General features: G+C 35.1%; 1 protein-coding gene across 2 annotated transcripts in view; it reads right to left on the bottom strand.

The window, feature by feature from the left end:
• Nucleotides 1–2,036: 2,036 nt before the first annotated feature.
• Nucleotides 2,037–20,076, bottom strand: part of GRM8 (glutamate metabotropic receptor 8) — a 308,210-nt gene continuing 290,170 nt past the window's right edge. Inside the window, exons 10-11 of one of the 2 annotated variants that reach the window (XM_086886947.1) lie at nucleotides 7,694–7,940; nucleotides 2,037–2,599 (exon numbers count right to left, since the gene is read on the bottom strand). In XM_086886947.1, coding sequence (XP_086743073.1) covers nucleotides 2,550–2,599; nucleotides 7,694–7,940 — 297 coding nt within the window. In that variant the 3' untranslated portion in view covers nucleotides 2,037–2,549. Of the gene's footprint in view, nucleotides 2,600–7,644; nucleotides 7,941–20,076 lie in introns of both variants that reach the window. The other variant, XM_086886948.1, reaches the window with a different exon arrangement.

Below are 20,076 nucleotides of genomic sequence, written 5' to 3'. Positions count from 1 at the left end.
TGAACTGTTCTGTGCATTTTCACAAACTGCCCATAAGCACCCTACTGAAGTAAAACCTGTAGATCAGTGCTGTTCTGTAGTTGTGTGCTCATATATCTGATTAGGTGCATTAATACCTATGGGATTTATAGCCTTAATCTACTCCACGTTTCAGATAGAAATACATGGAAAATGCACAAACTAATTTACATTCCATTTTTAACCTACTGTTCAACCAAAATAAGATGTATATTGATCCTGGCAAATCTGTTCACAGTAACATTTTCTTCAGACTACTGTGAAACTGGAAGATATTTATATATCATATACTAGTCTTTATGTATATGTAACATATGTTTATTTGTATATGCAATGTGCTTTAAACATGGTTCTCATGTACTGCTTTCTCAAATGCACAGGGTTATGCTTAAGTTAATAGGTACAGAAATTTCAAAGGATTTGAAACTTTTTGTTGTGTATTGAAAACTAAACTTTTCAAAGGCTTCTTGAAAAGAAACTCTGTCAAAATATTGCTTTTCAGATAAAACAGATTTTCATTCTCTTTTAGAAAATCCATCCTAGACATGAAAGTCTGTCTTGTTAAAAATTGATCTAATCAATTTTCACAAGAAAACTTCAATTTTATGAGATATTGGCTAAAAAAATAGAACTTGTTTTATTTATTATTTTTTTCAGGTTTCACTGCATTACCTCCATCATCTATATGCTTAAAAGTAAGCATATGTTCGTTTATAGTTTTGGCTTTGATGTGCTTGTGGCCTAGTCAAAAAAGGAAATTTCACACAAAATATCACTCATACCAAGCCCACAATACCACACTCTATTTTGGTATATCACCATACTTTGATAATATACCAAAGCAATCAGCAGATAATAGTTCAGACGTGCAATTTCTGGGAAACAACAAGTATGTTTTATCAAATACTTTGAAAATGGAAGCTCACTGTCATACAGTTGGCAGGTACACTGAAGTTTAAATATCGGCATTGTAATAGAAAGAGATTCAGTTTCAGATACTCCAAATTTCATTCAGTAAATTTAGGACCCATCACAGTTCCCTTAAGATATGTTATAATAATACATCTGCTGTGAGGATAAAATCAGAAGGAGCCATCCAGGCTAAGTCAGGAGACATAACATTTAATAATCAGCTGCATGTGAAGACCCATTGACTTGATGAATGGTGAGTACTGTACAGAGTGGAAAAGTCTTACAGACCATCCATCACAGGTATAGTAACAAAGGGGACAGTCCCTATCTGTGTTTTTTTTAATCATTTGGAGGGGCTCATTAACACCATAGATATAAATTTGATTTTCTCTTTGCATAGTTGTTTCTAACCTCACACAATGATGAAAATTAGATGTGAAAAAGATTAGCTTGTAGATTGGCATTTATTTCTTTAATTCGTAAGTGTTTATAAGGCAATAGTACATATATTCACTGGGCTACTGCTTTCCAAATTCTCCATTGATTTCTCTTCTGTTATTTCAAAGTCACCTTTATTGAGATATGCATCTGCTACATTCTCCTGTCAGAGACAGGGTACTAGGCTGAATAGACTTTCAGCTTAATCCAGTCTAGCTGTCATAAATTTTTACAAACTGTAAGTTCCAGAAATGTAAAGGATCAAAATTATTAGTGGATACTCAAAAATATAATACAATCATACAAAATAAATACTATCAGGACTCCTTTACTTTACAAACATATAAAATGAACTTACTTTGAGGGTGAGAAGAGGGAAAGAAATCCTTCCATTAGAAAATATAGTCACAAAGCTTTGAACAAATAAATTCACACACTGCCGAGTACACACACACACACGCATGCAGGCAGGCATGCACGTATGTACACACACAGGTGCACACATACACGCATACATACACACATGCTTAGAGTTTACACTGCATTCTTCTGATGCCAGGATTATTATTTTATTTGTACACCCACCTTTACTGCACATTCTAAACAAACAATAGACAACAGTATAAGGACTCTTTTTCCTTAAAACTGCAACAAAACAAGTCTCAACATTTGCAAAACATTCCTTTATTATTAGAAATAAATTATTTTGTATAAAAATTAGCATGCATTGACCATTGCATTTATTTTAGCATAACCCAGGACTTAATTCAGTCGGCCATCACAAGAAACAAACTCATCTTCTTTTACGAGTTGAACAATGTAGGACAGGAAAGGAAATTGTCACAATCACAAAAAAGTACTTACAAATATAACATCAGACATGATTTATTTCAACAGCATTTTTTTTTCACAAGCTAACATTTGTTTTCCTTTTGTGATTTGCTTCCTTTTGTGAGTGAACAGTTCAGAAGCTTGACACTGTGTCTCTGTGTTATAAAACTGGACTTTTCCTTCCCCTGTCTCTTTTTGCCTTTTGCTTTTGTTTAATCCTTGTTCTTTAGGAGACTGACTATTGATTTCAATGTAGTCTACTGATATTTTCAAGACTGAATTCTGGTGGTGGTAAAGTCTATGTTTGCAAGATCCAGTCCTGCAGATCTTCCAGTGAATTTCATCCCTGCTCAGTTTGCCTGATTGCTGTAACTGACATAAGTTGTCTTGGTAGAGGAGGCTGTAAATCAAAAAACCAAAAACAAACAAAAAAACACAAAAAACAAAAACAAAGTTCAGGATTTTTAGAATCAAGAGAGGAGGAAAAAAAATTTCCATATTTAGCATTTGATCTCAGACAGTGTCCCACCATATTTCCAAACAATATGGTCCATGTTCATGGAATAAAGAATGTTTAAGGATGTATATAAGCAGTGTATAAACTGGATCTCAATTTCTGTGTTCATGCCCACTTATTTTGTTTATGAAATGTTTATAATGTTAATGTTTCCCATATTAAATGGGAAAGTAGAGGTCAAGAGAAGAGAAAAATGATGAGTGATTTCAGCATACTCACAACAGAATTTCAACACCTGGTATTATTTTTTCTGAATTCCATATAGACATTTCTTAATTTAGAGACTGGATTTTTCTTTCTCTTCTACCGTTTGAAGACAGCTTTGCAGCTAGTGGTGGTTTGTCCATCTAGAAGGAGACTTACAGTCCTTGAAAGGAACAAAGCCTAACCCCTTCCAAATTAGAGAAACTGAGCAGACAGTTCCTACAGAACATATTATTTGGAGAAAATTAAGGTCTCCTTATATTGATGGTCAGCTGATCGTGCCTTCTTTTGATCAAAGCTGATACTCCTTGTTCAGAATGAGGCAATATGTTGAGGGAATTAAACAACTCTACTGTTGCAAAACTGAGCAACTAGGAAACTTTCATGAAAGTTTGTTTCAGGTTCTAGCTCATACATCTTTGCTATTAAGAAATATAAAAAATATGCTATAAAAATATGACTCAAGTCGTATCATGCAAGGTTAATATAATGGTTGGAGGAGGGAAGTGGTTACATAAGGTCTCACAGTTCTCTAATTTTAAATCAATTGGGTTCATGTAGAAACAGATTGCTGGGGGACTGAGTCTCTTTATTTCTCTATAAGGTCTATGTTACACTGCATAAAGAGGAATTTGACTTTCTAAATATGTTTTATATTCCGTCTGATATAGACATGTTCTGCTTATGATAGTGAAGATTGCAGCTGGCAAGATGAAAATAAGGGGATGGCAAAAATGATCCCTGGTCTATAGATTCAAATTTTCTATTCCCATACCTTTCTTCAATTTTTTTATTTTTTCTGTAGAGAGTCTGGTGAGAACAGCTGAGAGAGGAAAAGTATTCTTCATGCTAACTCTTAAATTCAGCCCAAAATATCTGATTATTTGTGATGAACAGGCTACAGAATCTGAGAAATTACAGTTTCTTCTGCCTCATAAATTAACCTAAAAAAAGGATCACTAAAATTGATGTAAATTAGTAATGGTTAGTGCAAATAAATTTACTTCTGGATTTTTGTCATGTTTTCTTAGATTTTCTGAGCAATTTGAATCTAATACTGCTTTTGCCACTTTTTTAAGACACAACAGATCCAGACCATTTAATTCACATATTACTATAATATTTTTCCCTATGAATGTATATATAAGAATGAATATTCAAAATGCAAGCTGTAAAATGTAATCTTTCTTACTTTCACTTGCATAGGTAGTTCCAATACTTTGTGTCTAGAAAAAGCTAATTCATGAAAGGACTGCTTTTGGCACACAAAGCAAGTCTTTCTCATAGTTGTTCACAATATTCAAGCACCAACATGAAATAGCTTTATTTGCATGTATTGGGACACTTGAAGCAAATATAGCCTCATCTACATCTTTCAGATCTTTCAGATGGGATGTACTGCTCCTGTCTGAACTCTCTCATGCTCCCACAGCTGGATTTCTGAGAGGATTCTATTTTTTCTTTTGGCCTGCTAAGTTCCTACTCAAAATAATGCGGGACTGATGAAATGGCACCAAGAACTTCAAGCATAGAAGAATGTTTTCCCAGCTAATAAATAACAGATAAATTCACATCTGAAAACTTGGGAACAAAAGGGCAGAAAGATTAGAGCTTATTTTTAACCCTTTCCCTGAAAGTAGGGTCACAGGGATGATAAGAGGTTAAGTTAGATTACCACATTATCCTGTATGAGCTGAGTTGAGTTCTGTGATCACTTTACATGTCCATGTTTTTAGCCCACAGCAATGTAACATAATCAGATTTTTCCCAACTCAGTAAGCTGAATTATGTGAGGACATTTGCAAGAATACAATACAAAATAAAAAAGTAGTAGTTACCACACCTCAGCTGATATACAGTAATTTGCTAAATTGCTGTAACTTTGTTGCGCATCTGAGAATTAAACAGTTTTGATAGAATTAATCTAGAGTTGCTCAAGAAACAAAAATTATCCAGTTGAGTTTTGAGTGCTGTTACTTTAAAAAAATCATGGCACAGGAACTTAATGTAGAAAATAGTTTGAAATATATTAAAACTAATCTCATCTCCAAACAATGTTTGTGGTGGTTTTTTTTTTACTTTATAAATATTGCATGTGTCTTTATAGTTCTGTGGAATAAGTCTACAGTTCATGTTTGGGGACCTGAAAGCTTCAGCAGCTGGTGTCCTGTTCTTTAAGACTGCTAGCATTTCACAATAATAACATGAACAACATTTGGCATATCTAGATGGTAAGAAAAAGTAACAGACTTGGCTCAAAAAATTTCTGAGAATAAACACTCTTTTACAGCTGCAGTTGCTACTTTGCTGTTGGAATGAAACAAAAAGAAGAACAAAATAAAAGAGGATCTAAAGCAATGTAGAATGATTATTATTATCTGACCTATATTCATTTAATGTATTTGTCATTCACTTCTGTAACCACATCTGAATGGGTTTTTTATCCTGTTTCCCAGAAAAATTTGTTTTCCACTGAATACGGACCTATTTCTACAAATAAACACGTCATGTGGAAGACAACATAGAACAATGTGTATTATATGGAACAGGACAAACTAGATAGAGCAGAGTTGTCTCTGGATGGGAAGCAAAAGGGATAACGTGACTATCTCATCCTGTTTTTCACCTAGTTATGAGCATTGCTACCATGACTAGTGTTTGTGCTTGGTAAATGGAAACTTGGGAAACGCTCACTGCCCAATGCAGGGATTAGGATTCTACTAAACTATCATTCTACTAAAATATCATTCTACTAAAATATCATTCTACTAGGAGTAGAATGATACTTTGTAATCAGTTTCATATGCTATATGCACTGAAAAAAAAGATCTATCTCACATGGAGTCAGTGCAAGAAGAAATTTTGTGGTGTCGAGAAGTTTGTTAAAAGTGAAAAGGACTTCTGCCGCATTGTGCACTTAAAATTCAGGGGAACCTTCAAAAGCTTTGACAATAACCTTTTCAGGAAAGAGAGAAACCCATCTTGAGGCCTAGAAGTAAATTACATAAGGAGAGCTATTTGGAGTGCAAATGACTGAATTGTTGCGTATGAAGCATTATGATGGATGAAAACCTAGTGAGGATATACTCCTATTGAGCTCAGAATTATATAGAAGTGTTACTGTTAAAGTCTTGTTTAGAGCACAGTAAATAAGCATTACCCTGCATACACACACTACAGGAGAAGCAGACTTGCTTCCAGTAGCATCTGTTTCTATGAATTATGCATAAGCATAGTTTAAGGAATACCAGTCACAGCATTTCTTAATTAGGTTCAGCAGATAAACATCAGACTTCCATATTAACACTCTTTCTCACCCTACTGTGAAAACCCTGCTTTACCCTTTCCTTGGAAGTTTATCATTTTGCACACTCAGCAAAATCCATGTCTCTTTTCCTTCTGAGTTTTCTTTTGGTAACGTCTGAAGAGTTGCAGAATTACTGAGTCTTTTATATTCTTATTCTATTATTTGATCCACAAAGAATTTCTATGCCTTTCTTGTTTGTCCTTTGTTACATGTCACAATCTGAAGCCGTACAAACCCACAGCTCACGCTAGCAGTTTTACACATTTTGAAGGGTCATGAGTTTTTCCAGTGAAACAGTTTGTTCTCACTATCCTCCATGCATCAGCAACTGTAATATGGTACAGTTATGGACTACTTTTATATAGTGTTCAACCTGGCAAACTGATAGATTTCAGTGTGGGGTTCATTTTCCAGAAATAAGTACAATATTTTAATGGAAACTTGGTACTGCCTTGTTTCAATGAGCTGAACCAAACCAGTACTATTTAAACATCAATATCATCCAAAAGCAATAAAAATTAAAAATAAACCATATTGTTTGCAGTAAAATGGCTGAAAAGCTTAGCTGTCATGGCTGCTGCCCATCTAATGTAACATCTAACTTCCCAATAGAAAACAATTCTCCATTTCTAAAAACTAGGGACAAGGTTAATGTCTTTGCTCATATTTGATCATTATTATTATTATTATTATTATTATGAAGTCCAGTTTATAAAATGATATGTCATGTGGTGGAATGGGAGCTGTAACCTCTGTTTTCTTCTATATCAGAGCAACGTAGAGATGTAGTAAGGTTCCAGAACTTTCCTGACATGGGAAACAATTTTTTTCCCATTAAAAACCTATGATATATCAGAACATGTAATGATTAAGCTTCATATAAGTTATCATGATTTTGTACCAAAATGAGAAAGACCAGAACAAAAACCCAGATGGGAAACATTATGCTGGGAAGTGTTATTCATGAGCTGTGATAAATGAACAACCCAACAAATATTAGGGTAGAAAGGTAAAAAGCATAATTTTCACTTCCATATCTGACTGCAAAATAAAAACAATGTTAGCTGTTTTCATTACAGATTTTTTTCAACAGCTTTTGAGTTTTGAATATACAATGATGACCATAGATACACCTCATGAACTGTCAGGACATACCACTGGCACAGCAATGTACAACACATCAAAATAGCACTAGCTAAAACAAATAATTTTTAAAAGATGTGGCGTTTCAAAATCTGCTTGTGCTTATTTTTTTTATTTTTTTTTTCTCCTGTGAAAATCAATTTCTTTGAAACAACTCTAGACATTCCTGCATTCAGCAGTACATGAATTCTGACACATCTCTGGATTCATGCAGAACAAGCAACAAAAATAATTAAGTTTATTATTAAAAGAAAGTGCATTCTTGTGAACGTACGTCTATTAAGATGTGCTGCCACTCTTGACCAAGTCTACAGATGACTTACTGTTGGTTTCAAGACTTTCACACAGTTCAGTCTTGACCTCGCCATTTGGTCTGTCGTTTCCTTTTTGTGTCAGTTTGCTTTGCATTGTAGCAGCTGTCACTACAGCCTTGAAGCTCCGCTTCCGTTTTTGAACATTCTGCTCTGGATGAAAAATGATAATATAAACCTTGGGCATGTAGAGCATGCCAAGAGACACAGAAGCACTTAAACTCATGGAGATAGTAAGTGTTGTTGTCTGGATGTACATCTGGGGAAGGAAAGAAACAACAAGATAAAAATCATTGTTATATCAGTTTAATATAAGGAAAACAAAGTAGTTATCTTAAAAGTACTAAGTGGAAAGGGAACATCAAAAGGACCCTTGGCTTCGGTTGTTCTTAATTATAGCTGTTCTTAATTATAGTCTCTTTCCTGTTGGGTTTATAACCTTAAGAGTACGTGGTAGAAACAACATAATATTCATGAAAATTCATTCTCATAAAACAAAGATGCTGTAGCAAACACGTTTTTAGAAAAAACAAACCAGTATGTCTGGACAAGAAAAAAGGAATGACAATAGAGCTAGCCTTGTGTCATCTATTTTAACAGACAGAAGCCTCTACACCAATATGCCACATGGTGATTCAACAGTATGTGCAGCATGGCTCGACTGACAGCAGCATAATGCAGAATCTAATGGAATCTTTTATATAGTCTGTGAGTTTCAAGCTGGAAAAAAAATTAGTTTTCCATAGTGATGCTTGAATATTCCTGAGTGTGTTGGGGATTGGGGTTTTTTTGTTTGTTTGTTTTCCATCCTACTTTTGAATTCTAATCACAGTGTTCTGTTGGCACACAATAAAGTTATTAATATGTCATGGTCCTAAGTAAGAAATCAGGAAATTGAGGAACCATGAAATTACCTCACAGAAGACCTCAGTTCCCTATAGATACAAAGGAAAAATCTGGCATTTCAGAGCAAGTCTGTCTATTTTTTGTTATCATCTACAAAAATAAGGTAATTCTGGTCTTCCATAATACCATAAAAGAAAATTGCAATGATCACCCCATTAAAACAGCAGACAAAAATTTTTATTTGAAGAACTATTCAGCTAGTATATAAGCAATACGAATTGTAGCTCTGCTCAAAATTTATCTTTTCTTAGGAAATTATTTTTTATTAGCCGTATTATGAACAAAAAATTCCTTTAGAGTTCTGTGTTAAGGAGGAAATCTCTCAGTAATCCTCGCTATACTGAAAAAGATACTGAAGTAAAATAGGCTCAGTGCCTTGGCAGATGACTCAGTGACATTGTTGTCAGGCACGATTTTAAGCACTGGCCAACACTATCACATTAACCTGAAGATAAGGTGGTAAGTCTGTCTGCAATGTCAGCTTCAGATCATCATTTTTTATGAAGTGCCTTTGGGTGACTTGGCCCCTGGCAGAAAAATAGAGATATAATAAACTGTTGTGCACTATTATAGCAGAACATTTTTAATGTCTTTCAGCCTACAAAGTTTTTCCATTAGATACTTTCTCCTTAGAGATCACAAATAAACTCTGCTCTCTCACTTAAAGGAATCTTAGGTAAGAAAAAAACATGGGTTCTAAATGACCTTTTAAAGTAACTGTATAATTGTACAGAAATACAAATACTATGCCAAATACTACCGTAAAAAGAATGATAGCCCAATCTACTCTTCAAGAAAACACAAAAAAATCCTTCATAATCTGTAAAAAGCTCAACCTGCTTTCAGGCACAGCACCAGCCTGAAAAGAAAATCAGGACTGTCGTTTTGTTGTGCTGAGGAAAGTTACAGGAGCAACACCTTCCTTCATTCCAATCATACATCACTTCAGTACTTGAGGAAATAATATACTCTTTTCTCACACAAGTGAAATAATTCCATTCCTTTCAATCTCCAAAATGACAGTGGTGTGCCTGAAAGCAGAGCTATATTGTACATGAACATTTCTAATGAAAACATTACCTGGTCACATTAATACAGAGTTTTTTTCAGACTTCTGTGGAATGACCTCTGTGCAGATGCATGTTCACATGCAGACAGCACCAACATATTTCTGTTTCTCCTTAAACCAAATTGACTGATCTCCAAACAAACTGGTACAGCAGTGGTTTTTAGGGTTAAGCATTGAATTAAGTAGCATCCAAAGGCAAAAGTATTTTGGTTCCTACATATGAATACATTTCCTAATGGGATTTTCAAAACTGAAATCATTGTAAGCAATACATTTTAAAAATTGTATTGTATATGAAAGGTTCATTTAACATAAAAATTCTTATTGAACCCTTACCTTTTTTTTTAAAACCCAAGTCATGGCAGTTAAGTGCTACCTAAGCCTCACCCATTCTGTAGCAATGCCTGGCATTGAAATATTTTCAGTTTTTTAGTTCTTACCAAAGTACTCAAGTTCTAACACTTGTCTCTCTCTCATGGTTCAATGAAAGAGTGACATGATAAAAAAGATAAAGCTCCAAAGGTTACAGGATAAAATACATGCATTGCTTTATTAGGAACATTAACAAATCTATGCATTATATTAGATTTTAATGATCTTTATAGCAGTAAGAGGTGTCACAGTGCCAGGATCTTCTCTTAGTGCGTCAGTGTCAGCTTGAAGGTTTACATTCAATTAAGCTGTGTAAGTGAAACAACTCTGAATCTTATCGTACACTGAAAAATTAAGATCCCATGGGCTTTAGCACAGGTATTTTTATGACATATTTCATTAAATCTAATCCAGTTTCTGTGCACTTAACTGATGATCAGTACAACAGCCTATTTAAAAAAATCCAAATCACAGTTATTTTCATATTGACAATTACAGTTCATATGCAATGGGGTTTATTTCTAATGATTGCTGTGGTTTTGAACCTGCCACTATAATTATTGAAATTTCAACTTTAGGGTGAACTGGTAGTTTTCAGACGGGACAGTTTTCAAATAGTGAATATAGTCTTTAAGGAGCTTTGGACTCAGGGATCCTGTTTTTCATGGATCCCCCTTACTACTTACTCTTTAATAAAGCCAGTGATAAAGAAGGGTTTCAAGACACTTGCTGGGCCTTGAGGGAAAGGCTTTGAACATATCCTGACATGTACACACTGTGTGTGTGTGTGTACATCTATCTGACTTCACAGGCTAATGCAATTGTATAGTCAGCTGGTGGCAGAGCTGTCCATGACAGTCTGGGTCTGATTCCTTTTCCAACTGTAATCATAGAATAGTTTGCATTGGAAGTGACTTTTAAAGGTCCTCTAGTTCAGACACCCTGCAGTGAGCAGGGATATCTTCAACTAGATCAGGTTGCTCAGAGCACCTGACCTTGAATGTTTCCAGGCATGGGGCATTTACCACCTCTCTGGATAAACTGTTCCAGTGCTTCACCACCCTCATCATAAAAAAATCCTTAGTACTAGTCTGAATCAACCCTCTTTTATTTTAAAACCATTACCCCTCATCCTATCTCAACAAGCTTTACTACTTTTTTAAGTGGTTGTTTGCAAACTGAGACTCTGCTTATAGGAAAGGAATATCTCTTGCTTTTAATCCTTCCTGTCTTTGGAATCCCCATTCTTGCAGCCTGATGAAGCCCAGGTCTAGCAAACAGGATACCACACACACTTGGTTTGACTTTTGACTGACTTTTTACCTTGTTTTATTCCTGACAAGAGGACAATGATGTTTTATGGCTGTGCATTCTGGGTAGTTTTATTATTCTGGTAACTACCTGTAACTTTTACAGAATTAGATGCTCTAAAAATCAAGGAGCAACAAAAGTAGTTCAGTTTAATAAGATATGAGGTCTGAATAATTTTTCATGTGTCTCACAGTGGTAGCTCACTCGAAGTTACAAGAGAATAAAGGTCCCTTTTTTACAATGATTCATAGTTACACAGAAATGAATTTCACACCTAAATCCCTTCTGAACTACAAACTTTTTGTCCAATAATGCCTTTCACAAATGTAACAAAGACTGCTATATCTATTCTCCTTGTTCTTGACAGTCAGAGGATATGTCAGAAAATGAAAATCACAGTAGTGCAAGGAGAAACACCCTTTAAACTATGGGAAATACTTGAGGCCTAAAATAACTTCCTGTCTCTATCTTCCACCCCAACCCCACCCCAGAACTGTTACAAGACTTTTTCTGTACAATTTTAACCTCAATTTACAAAGGATTCATCACAATAGACAGGCTCTTGTGTAAAAGATTTAGATCCGTGCTCAGACACATGATTTCTCTATCCCACAAGTGACCTGGACCCTTTCCTCATCAGAAAGGTCCTACAAGCTTGGTAGTATAGCCTTGAGATTATCCTAACTCAGCAGCTAAAATAGATAATGGCCATCAATTGCGGGAGTATGTATCTCTTTCTACTTTGAAACCTAAAATGTTACTTAGGAAACATTGGGCCAATGAAAAATGCTATTCTAGTAAAACACAGATACTCTAATGAGTTCTCCAGTTTGAAAGTACTTGAAACTGAATTGCCTCCTTGATGACCTGAAATAATTCCTATGCATCAAAGCAGGTGTGTGCACTCAATTGTCCCAGTGAAGGTAGCTGAATGACTGCCTCTCAGCTAGGCTTCACTGCTTGGCAATCAAATATCCCCCAAATCTCCAGTAGTGTGGATCAGTTTGGTGCTTGCTGAGGCAAAGTTCAACACAAAGCAACTTCCTTCACTAAGGGGAAAAAAAAGCAATGCCACAGCCTTGTCCAGACTGCTTCCTTGTTTTGAATCCTCCCCTATTTTTACATATAAGATAATCAGAGTCTCTCCAAAATTGTTGATTTTTCTCATGCAATTTATTTTTTTCTTCTACTCAGTATTAATAAGTAAACAGAGAACAGACTGTTACTTAGTCTGTTCCCTAATCTGGTTTTAATAGTACATACTGGAAAGGTGGGACATATGGCTATTGTGATGTCTTGAGTAAATTTAATCAGTTTTCCACTTTGGCACAAGCTCTCTAACTCTTGCTAGTTGTAACTCAGATTAAAAAGTCCAGCAGTGAGTGAAGTGCAAAACCACTGAGAGAAGTCTTGGTACATCACAAACTGCAAGTGTGCCTAGCATAGACTCCACTCAGCTACTTGCAGTCCAAAGAGAAGTGGGTGTTTGAAAAGACACAGCTGGTCTAATGACTCTCACTGGCTAATTCTATACAATTTGCCCTTTAGAAGCCTCTTTGTCTACAGGATGGAGCAATAGCCTTGGTATCAAACACCAGAGTTTGAACCATCCTGCTGAGACAAATAAACACAGGCACTCTTGAACATGTCCCACATTGCTAGTAATAGAGCAGAAGATTGAATTATGATTAAATTTTTCCTTTATTCTTGTTATCAAATTTGATATGTCTCTTAAGTGAGTCTTCTCAGCTGCTTCAGCCTGTTTCATATTATAAGGACAGAACTGCAGCAAGCTTTGTTTCCCAATAGGTTTTTTTGATCTCATTTCCTCCTTCCACTCTTCCCTTCATTCTCAGCTGCTAGAAACCTCTACCAGATCATTTCTATCCAGGAGATAAATGATACATCATAAAATGAAGACACATATCATCTCTCTACAGGCATCCCTCCTATTGGGAAAGACAGCAAAATGGGCCTTCTTTCTTTGTGGTAGAGACAGTATGAGTCTTTTTATTTCTAGGAAAACACTGAAAGCATTCATAGCATCTTCCCTGTGCTGCAGAACATAGTAGATTTAGAAAAAAGACAGTCCTTTTCTTCTTTTAAAGTAATGCACATGCCATGCACTACTATTGCTTTCATGTGTGTTGTTGCTTGCTGAAGAGTTGACTGGCTGACAAAAATTATGTTTCACAGTCCAGTTCACAAATTAGAAAGAAATGCCATGCAATGGATTCCACACCAAAGAGCAGTGAGGAAAAGACTGGACACAGATAAATGTATATGAAATTCATTTGAAGCCAGGAGAATGTAAACAAGAGGTAACAATACTGGGAAGGTGCCAAAAACTAACCAAAGGATTCATGCTTCTCTGCAGAACCCCATAAACTGACACCTACAGGATTTTATTGCTTTCACTGCAAAGCATACTCTTCTATCTTGACCTGTGGCAAGAAAAAATTTTGAAGGAAAATAACAGGTAAAAGTCAGTCATTGCTTTGCTCATATAACAAGATTATTTCCCAGGCATAAGATAAACTTAACTGAATGAGTCTTCTTCAAACATTTGTTCAGTTAGAAAACATGGGAAGCTATGGTAGTTATATATCTTTTAGCCTTTAAAAACATTCCTTACCAAACTAACAATTAAAATGAGGCTTAAAGAAGGAAAGTGAAAGTCTTCTCAGAAATATGAAAGTACAACATCCATAAGATGATTATCTCAAGAAGAAAATGTAGACTAAGATTCTTCACACAGTAGAAGAAAACAAATCTTAAGAAAAATATGATCTTTATTTTTAGTTTTAAGTTTCTGCTGCTTTCAGAAAATTATGAGAAAGGAAAGCTCTTATAACTGTTTTCAATTAAACATGTGCCACATTTAAAAAGTATGAACTTCCATTAAAGCTTGGATGTGAGAGGAGCTATAAAAGCTTGGAGGAGTCTTGGTGGAATATGCATATATTTGCGTTTCAGAAACTGAATTATGGTAACTATTTCAGATTTTCCACTTAAGTCTAATTTTGACCTTACCTGCAATATTTATAAGGGCAGGGAGAGGGTCCAAGGAGATATTTTTGTGGTTTTTCAATGTGTAAAAGGGGAGCTGGGTGGGGGGTGGTTGTAAGAGAGACAGAGAGAGACTTTTTATCAAGGCCCATAGTGACAGCACAAGGGAAAGTGTCTTATCCTGGAAGACAATAGATTTTGATGGAACATAATGGAGAAATTTGTTGCAGTGAGGGTGAGATACTGGCACAGGTTGCCCAGAGAAGCTGTCACTGTGCCATCCCTGGAAGTGTTCAAGACCAGGCTGGATGGGCCCCTGAGCAAACTGGCCCAGTGAAATGTGTCCCTGCCCACAGCAGGGGCGTTGGAACGAGATGTGCACTTAAAAGTGCCTTCCAACCCAAACTTTTCTATGATTCCACGAGTCATAGCAACATGGTACCTTCTTAACGTGGCAGACAATAATGTCCATTGTCATTTCTATTAGCAAACGTAATCTCTTAGCTTAACATTTTAGAAAATCAAACTTTTTGATTGGTTTAATTCCTTGGTTTTTCTTTTCTTCTCTTTGCTTGTTTTAATCTGCCAGTTTCAGATGCTTTAGCTTCTCCAAAATTTCTAATTTCAAAAAGCTTTCTGTTGGGGAGTAACCCCTGTAGACAGTTTTATAGGTAACGTCACAGAACACTGGCATCAGAAATTATGATGTTTTTTGCCAGAAGTTGGAGAATATTAGACAAACCAGTGTTGCATTATCAAGCATTCTGCTCACTGGAAATAAGCAACATTTTTGAAGGGAAAGAAATGTTTCAGCTTTACTTCATCTGCAACATTTATTACAATAATTTAAATATTAAACTAGTAATAAACTAAAGTCTGATTCTTCACTGTGGTCCATCCTCAGGATATACAAGTCAGGGAAAATCCTAAGTACTGCCTTGCAGACTTTCAAATTAATTTAAAATATCAGTATGTAAGTTGATTATTTTTTTTCTTCTCTTAATTTCTCATAATACAACTCATTTTTCTTCTCATAAATCACACTATCATATAGCTTGCATATACCACAGCACACAATTTATTGTGGTTTTATGTTTTTTAAGGTCCATGTGAGCCATCTTTCATCAACATTATTGCAAATAGAATCACAGTTTTCAGTAATTGACCAAAGACTAATCTATGTTATGTCTGTTGTCATGTGTATGTCAGTCCTGATATTCAGGAATACTGAGCTCCAAAAGATCAAATAGAAATTTAGTACTGATGTTTTGTAAAGCTAAGCTAAAAGAACTTCCAAATACATGTAAAAAAGAAAAAAACAAACTGTAAAAATAATGGAATAAGACTGTGCTTCGTGAGAAATGAGATTAATTAAATGAATTCTTATTTACGTATTAATTGAATCTTGAACATAATGTACAAGTAGGATTTTATGGTATATTGTGTTACACTTAAGATCTTATTGACAAAATGCTAAACAAAGAATTTATTGTTTGCCTAATTAAAATCTTAAAAGCCTACTGAAAACCATAGCAAATCTTATTATTAATCCAGTTACAATTACACCAGCTTTTCTTTTCATATCAATTAATTATTCCAGGAAAATCTCATTAATAATACAGCTAAATCTGTATACACGTAAACTTTTGAATATCAATCCCTTTTCTCCAGCAACACACACCTGGTCTCTGCTCCTCTGATTTCTAAGGCCAACAGATTTAGCCCTCCACAAGATAAATAGAAAGAAAGGGAAATTATGTTAAAGAGACAGTATCCCAGTCCTTGATGCTGATGTCTGGTATTCCTTCTCCCTTAGTCTTGGATCCAGCTGAGGTTGTATTCACACATTTTCTAATACCGTGTACTTATTTCCTGTTTTTTAAAATTAATTCTCCTCTAAAATCAATCTGCACCCATTAACAGCTTATTGATTGAAATTAAGTCCCAGTTGCTTTGTTACTGAGTGCTTTTACAGGTTTGTTAGATTTTTACCATGTACAGTGTTCAGAGACCTAAGCTGAAACAAGTTGGGCAGTACTCTCCCTGCTGCTGGACAATTGTTTCCACAGATATCATAAGCTCCAGATATTAAAAATTGTATTCCAAAAGCCCACATTGACACCACAATATAAAGTGTGCAGCCTTTTTCTAGTAGCAACACACCCCCCCATACATATTTATTGAGCAATAGCTGAGTTCTCTGTAAAACCTTATTTCCAACTTTATTTGATAAAAAATACTCCTCTATTATAAGATTTTCAAATTACCTTCAAATTACTTTCATATTACTTTCAAATACATCAATAGTAAAATTCTCTTTTGTCAAACACATTCTAACTTGCATAACCTATCTAGGTAAGATATTTATTTGATATTTATTTTATCTAGAATTTAGAGAATAATTTTACTTTTGAATTTTTATGTTTTACAATCATTTATTTTGAATAAGTGGTTTATTATTAATTAGGTCTTCAGGTATCTACTTTGAATGCAGATTGAATTTACCCTCAATCTAAAAAAGTAGCAAATGTGGCAGGTATACTATTTAAAATAAATGTTGATTGAAACATTTTCTATTATAATCCCTTTGAAAACGTGGGAGCCACATCTCAGAACACTTAACACTCAAGGACCCAGTTGGCAACTCCAAAATCGTCACTTTCATATGCACAATTATATGGTGATGAAAAAGGGAAAGAAAGAAAACTGCCTCATAGTGATCTAAGGAAAGATGTTGCCAATAAAAATAAAAATATATTGTCTGAATTTAATTCAAATACCAGGATTAAAATAAGAACTAAATGTGCTGTATAACACAAAGGCCATTGATATTGACTGACATATTCTTGTAACTAGGATATATCACTGAGTAGAATTTTTTTCTTGTTCAGGTTTGAAATACATAGAGTATTACATTTCTGTCTTTTTAAAATTCCCAATGCTTACTGAAGATCTATTACTTATGCTCATGAAGCATAGAAAAAGGTTAATCCTAAGTGCTGGTTTATTACACTATTAACTACATTTAGTTTCTTTTTCTTCTGAAGTCTCTTAAGTATGCATAATACCTGAGCTAAAGAGGTAACTGTGTCTAGAAATACTGTAAAACAGCCTCTGAATCTGTAATAATTAACTTACAAACAGTTGGTTTGTTTTTTTTTTTTAAATATGTTTGCTTATTTAGTGCACATAGCTTAAGTGTCAGAGTTTAAGTACCTGATAGAGACAAATATTAAGTGAAGTACACTTGCTCAGAAGATAATTTTATTTAGCATCTTCAAGCAGGACATAATTAAGTTACTCTGTCATACAAAATGATGGAGGCTTAAACAAGTAACAGCTGGTTACCCCAATGGCTGTACAACTGAAGGGCAGCCTTTGGCAGGAAAAGCTGTGCAAACACAATCAATACATTATGCTAATGGGAACAATGTAATGAGCAAGGAAGCAGCTAAAACGGAATGACAAAAAGAAAAACAAACAATCAAACATGTCCCTGCAGCCCTTAGCAAGCATTTCAATTGCAATTTGTGAAAAGAAATCTTACAACGGCTGTACTCAAGTACTAGTCTTATCTAGAAATGTTTGTTGTGCTCATTCCTTATGTCAGAATAAATTTAATGGCAGCCAGATGAATCCACTGATGGCTGCTTACTTGGCTTCAATGAATTTACACAGTATCATTCCAAGTGATGAATTGATCAAAACTTATAAACTAATAAAAATATTTTTTCATTAATTTACTCACTGATATTTTAGAAGAAATAAGTTAACTAAATTGCCTTATAAAGTAGACTTAAAAATCTTCTTATTAGAAAACTATTTCCTCTCTGTTGCTACTAATTTCTAACGGTCTCACTTGAGTGTTTACTTGCCTTGGTGTCATTCTGATTTATTTTGTTCTGTAATTGATTGTGACATTACTCCAGTACAGATTTTCTGTTAGATTTATTCACTGCAGAAGACCCCTGTGAATTCCCTAGCACACTCTGGAGCAGGAAGAAACACCCACTAAGCTGAGCAGGATTTTAGAAGCAGAGGGTAGGTATGTTGCATGCTAAACATGGTATGTTCTGTGCTACAGCTAACCCACAGCCCTTTCAAAGTCCACTGAAAAAGACTTTCAAAGTATTTTCAAATAAGACTTTTGAATGAGCCTGTGTCGCATGCTAAACATGATTGTTCTGTGCTACTCTCATAAGTTTTAAATTTCTTCTTTGTCTGTCTGGAGGATTCTTAAGCACAAAGCAGGATTCTGCTGACTCCCACAGAAATGTGCAATATTATCTTAGAGGACCATTTCTGTGCTATCTCAGGAGGGGATATCAAAAGAGCAACAAGGTAGAGCAGTGATGACGTGTACATACCTCCCCCCTCCACCCCTCTGCCCTGACCATGAAACCTTCTAACTTTCACCTTCTTTTTGCTATTAGTATGTTCAGGATAAATTGAATATAGGTTTCCTGGGTTGATTTTTTTGAATTTTTTTTGTGAGGTTTTTTTTGCATATTTTTTTGTCTGTTTTGTTTTGGTTTTTTTTTGTTTTTTAAATTTAACTGCAACCTTCTCTGGTGAAGCTTCAATTAGTTTATCCCAGATAATAAAGGAGTGAATACAGCGTAGTCCTTCCAAAATTCTTATACTTTATTATTATTTATATATTTGAACCCTCAGAAGCTACAATCTCAGTTACCTATTACAATAGGTAATACTGCATAATAGGTACAGTAGGTAATTAAAATACGTAATGCTGCATACTAGATTCAGCATTAGAATGTCCCTGACGTCAGCATCCAACATTTGCTTTTCCTTTGTCATTCCTACCTGTCAAGAATATTAACCCTGAAATAAAACCCCTAACATTTTACCTTTTCTGGGAGTAATGTCAGAAGATAGAAACATAAGGCATGCAGAAGTAAATGTGTATAAATTTCACTTCAGAACCAACACCAAGGTGGGCTTGTGACTGATTCAGAGCTGACACTAGAATGCCTTGGCTGTAGTATACTCAGGGGAAATATAAGTGACCCAAGCATTTATGTTACTCTCACTAATGCAGTTAATCATACAAGGTGAATCTTCCACACTGGGATGTTCAGACATCCATCTGATCTTGCTATGGTAACACTGTACAGAGAAGATAAGCCAGTGTATTTCTCTTTAGAGAGCTGAAATACTTCCTGTACAGTCACTGTTATCATCTGCCACAAGACTAGGAGAGATTTGTTTCAGGAGAGCCTTTAAAGATGTTGTCTACAAGGGCAGAGCAGGCCTAGATTCAAGCAGAATGTGAAGTATAGCTACCAAGAGATTTCAGTTTCCTGAAAACAGTTTCCAGTTGTTAAATTTGAACTCTAGACATGGGAATATGTTGGCCTGAACCATGAGAACTTGGTGTAAAATCATCTCTTATCTTTTTAACATCTTCAGTACTCTGATCTACTGTGTTATATCATGGTGTCAGCATTACTGCTGGGAGGGAAATGGCTTATCCCTTATTCATTTCTCAAAAGTGCTAAAAACAGGCTTTGTACCAAATCAAGACCTATTTTTTCCCTTGAGCTGAAAATCCATAAAACCTTACAAGAATCCAAATCAGTTTAACTGAATAATTTGATTGCATTCCTTCCAAAAAGACTTTGTTTCACTTATAAGTATAGTTAGTTCAGGGTGGAAGGGACCGTGCGTTTCTAGTCCAACATTCTCCTCAAAGCAGAGTCAGCTGGTG

Source organism: Cyanistes caeruleus, chromosome 4 (genome assembly GCF_971803275.1).
Source record: "Cyanistes caeruleus chromosome 4, bCyaCae1.hap1.1, whole genome shotgun sequence".
Lineage (NCBI taxonomy): Eukaryota > Metazoa > Chordata > Aves > Passeriformes > Paridae > Cyanistes > Cyanistes caeruleus.
This window is presented reverse-complemented; position numbering and strand designations above follow the sequence as displayed.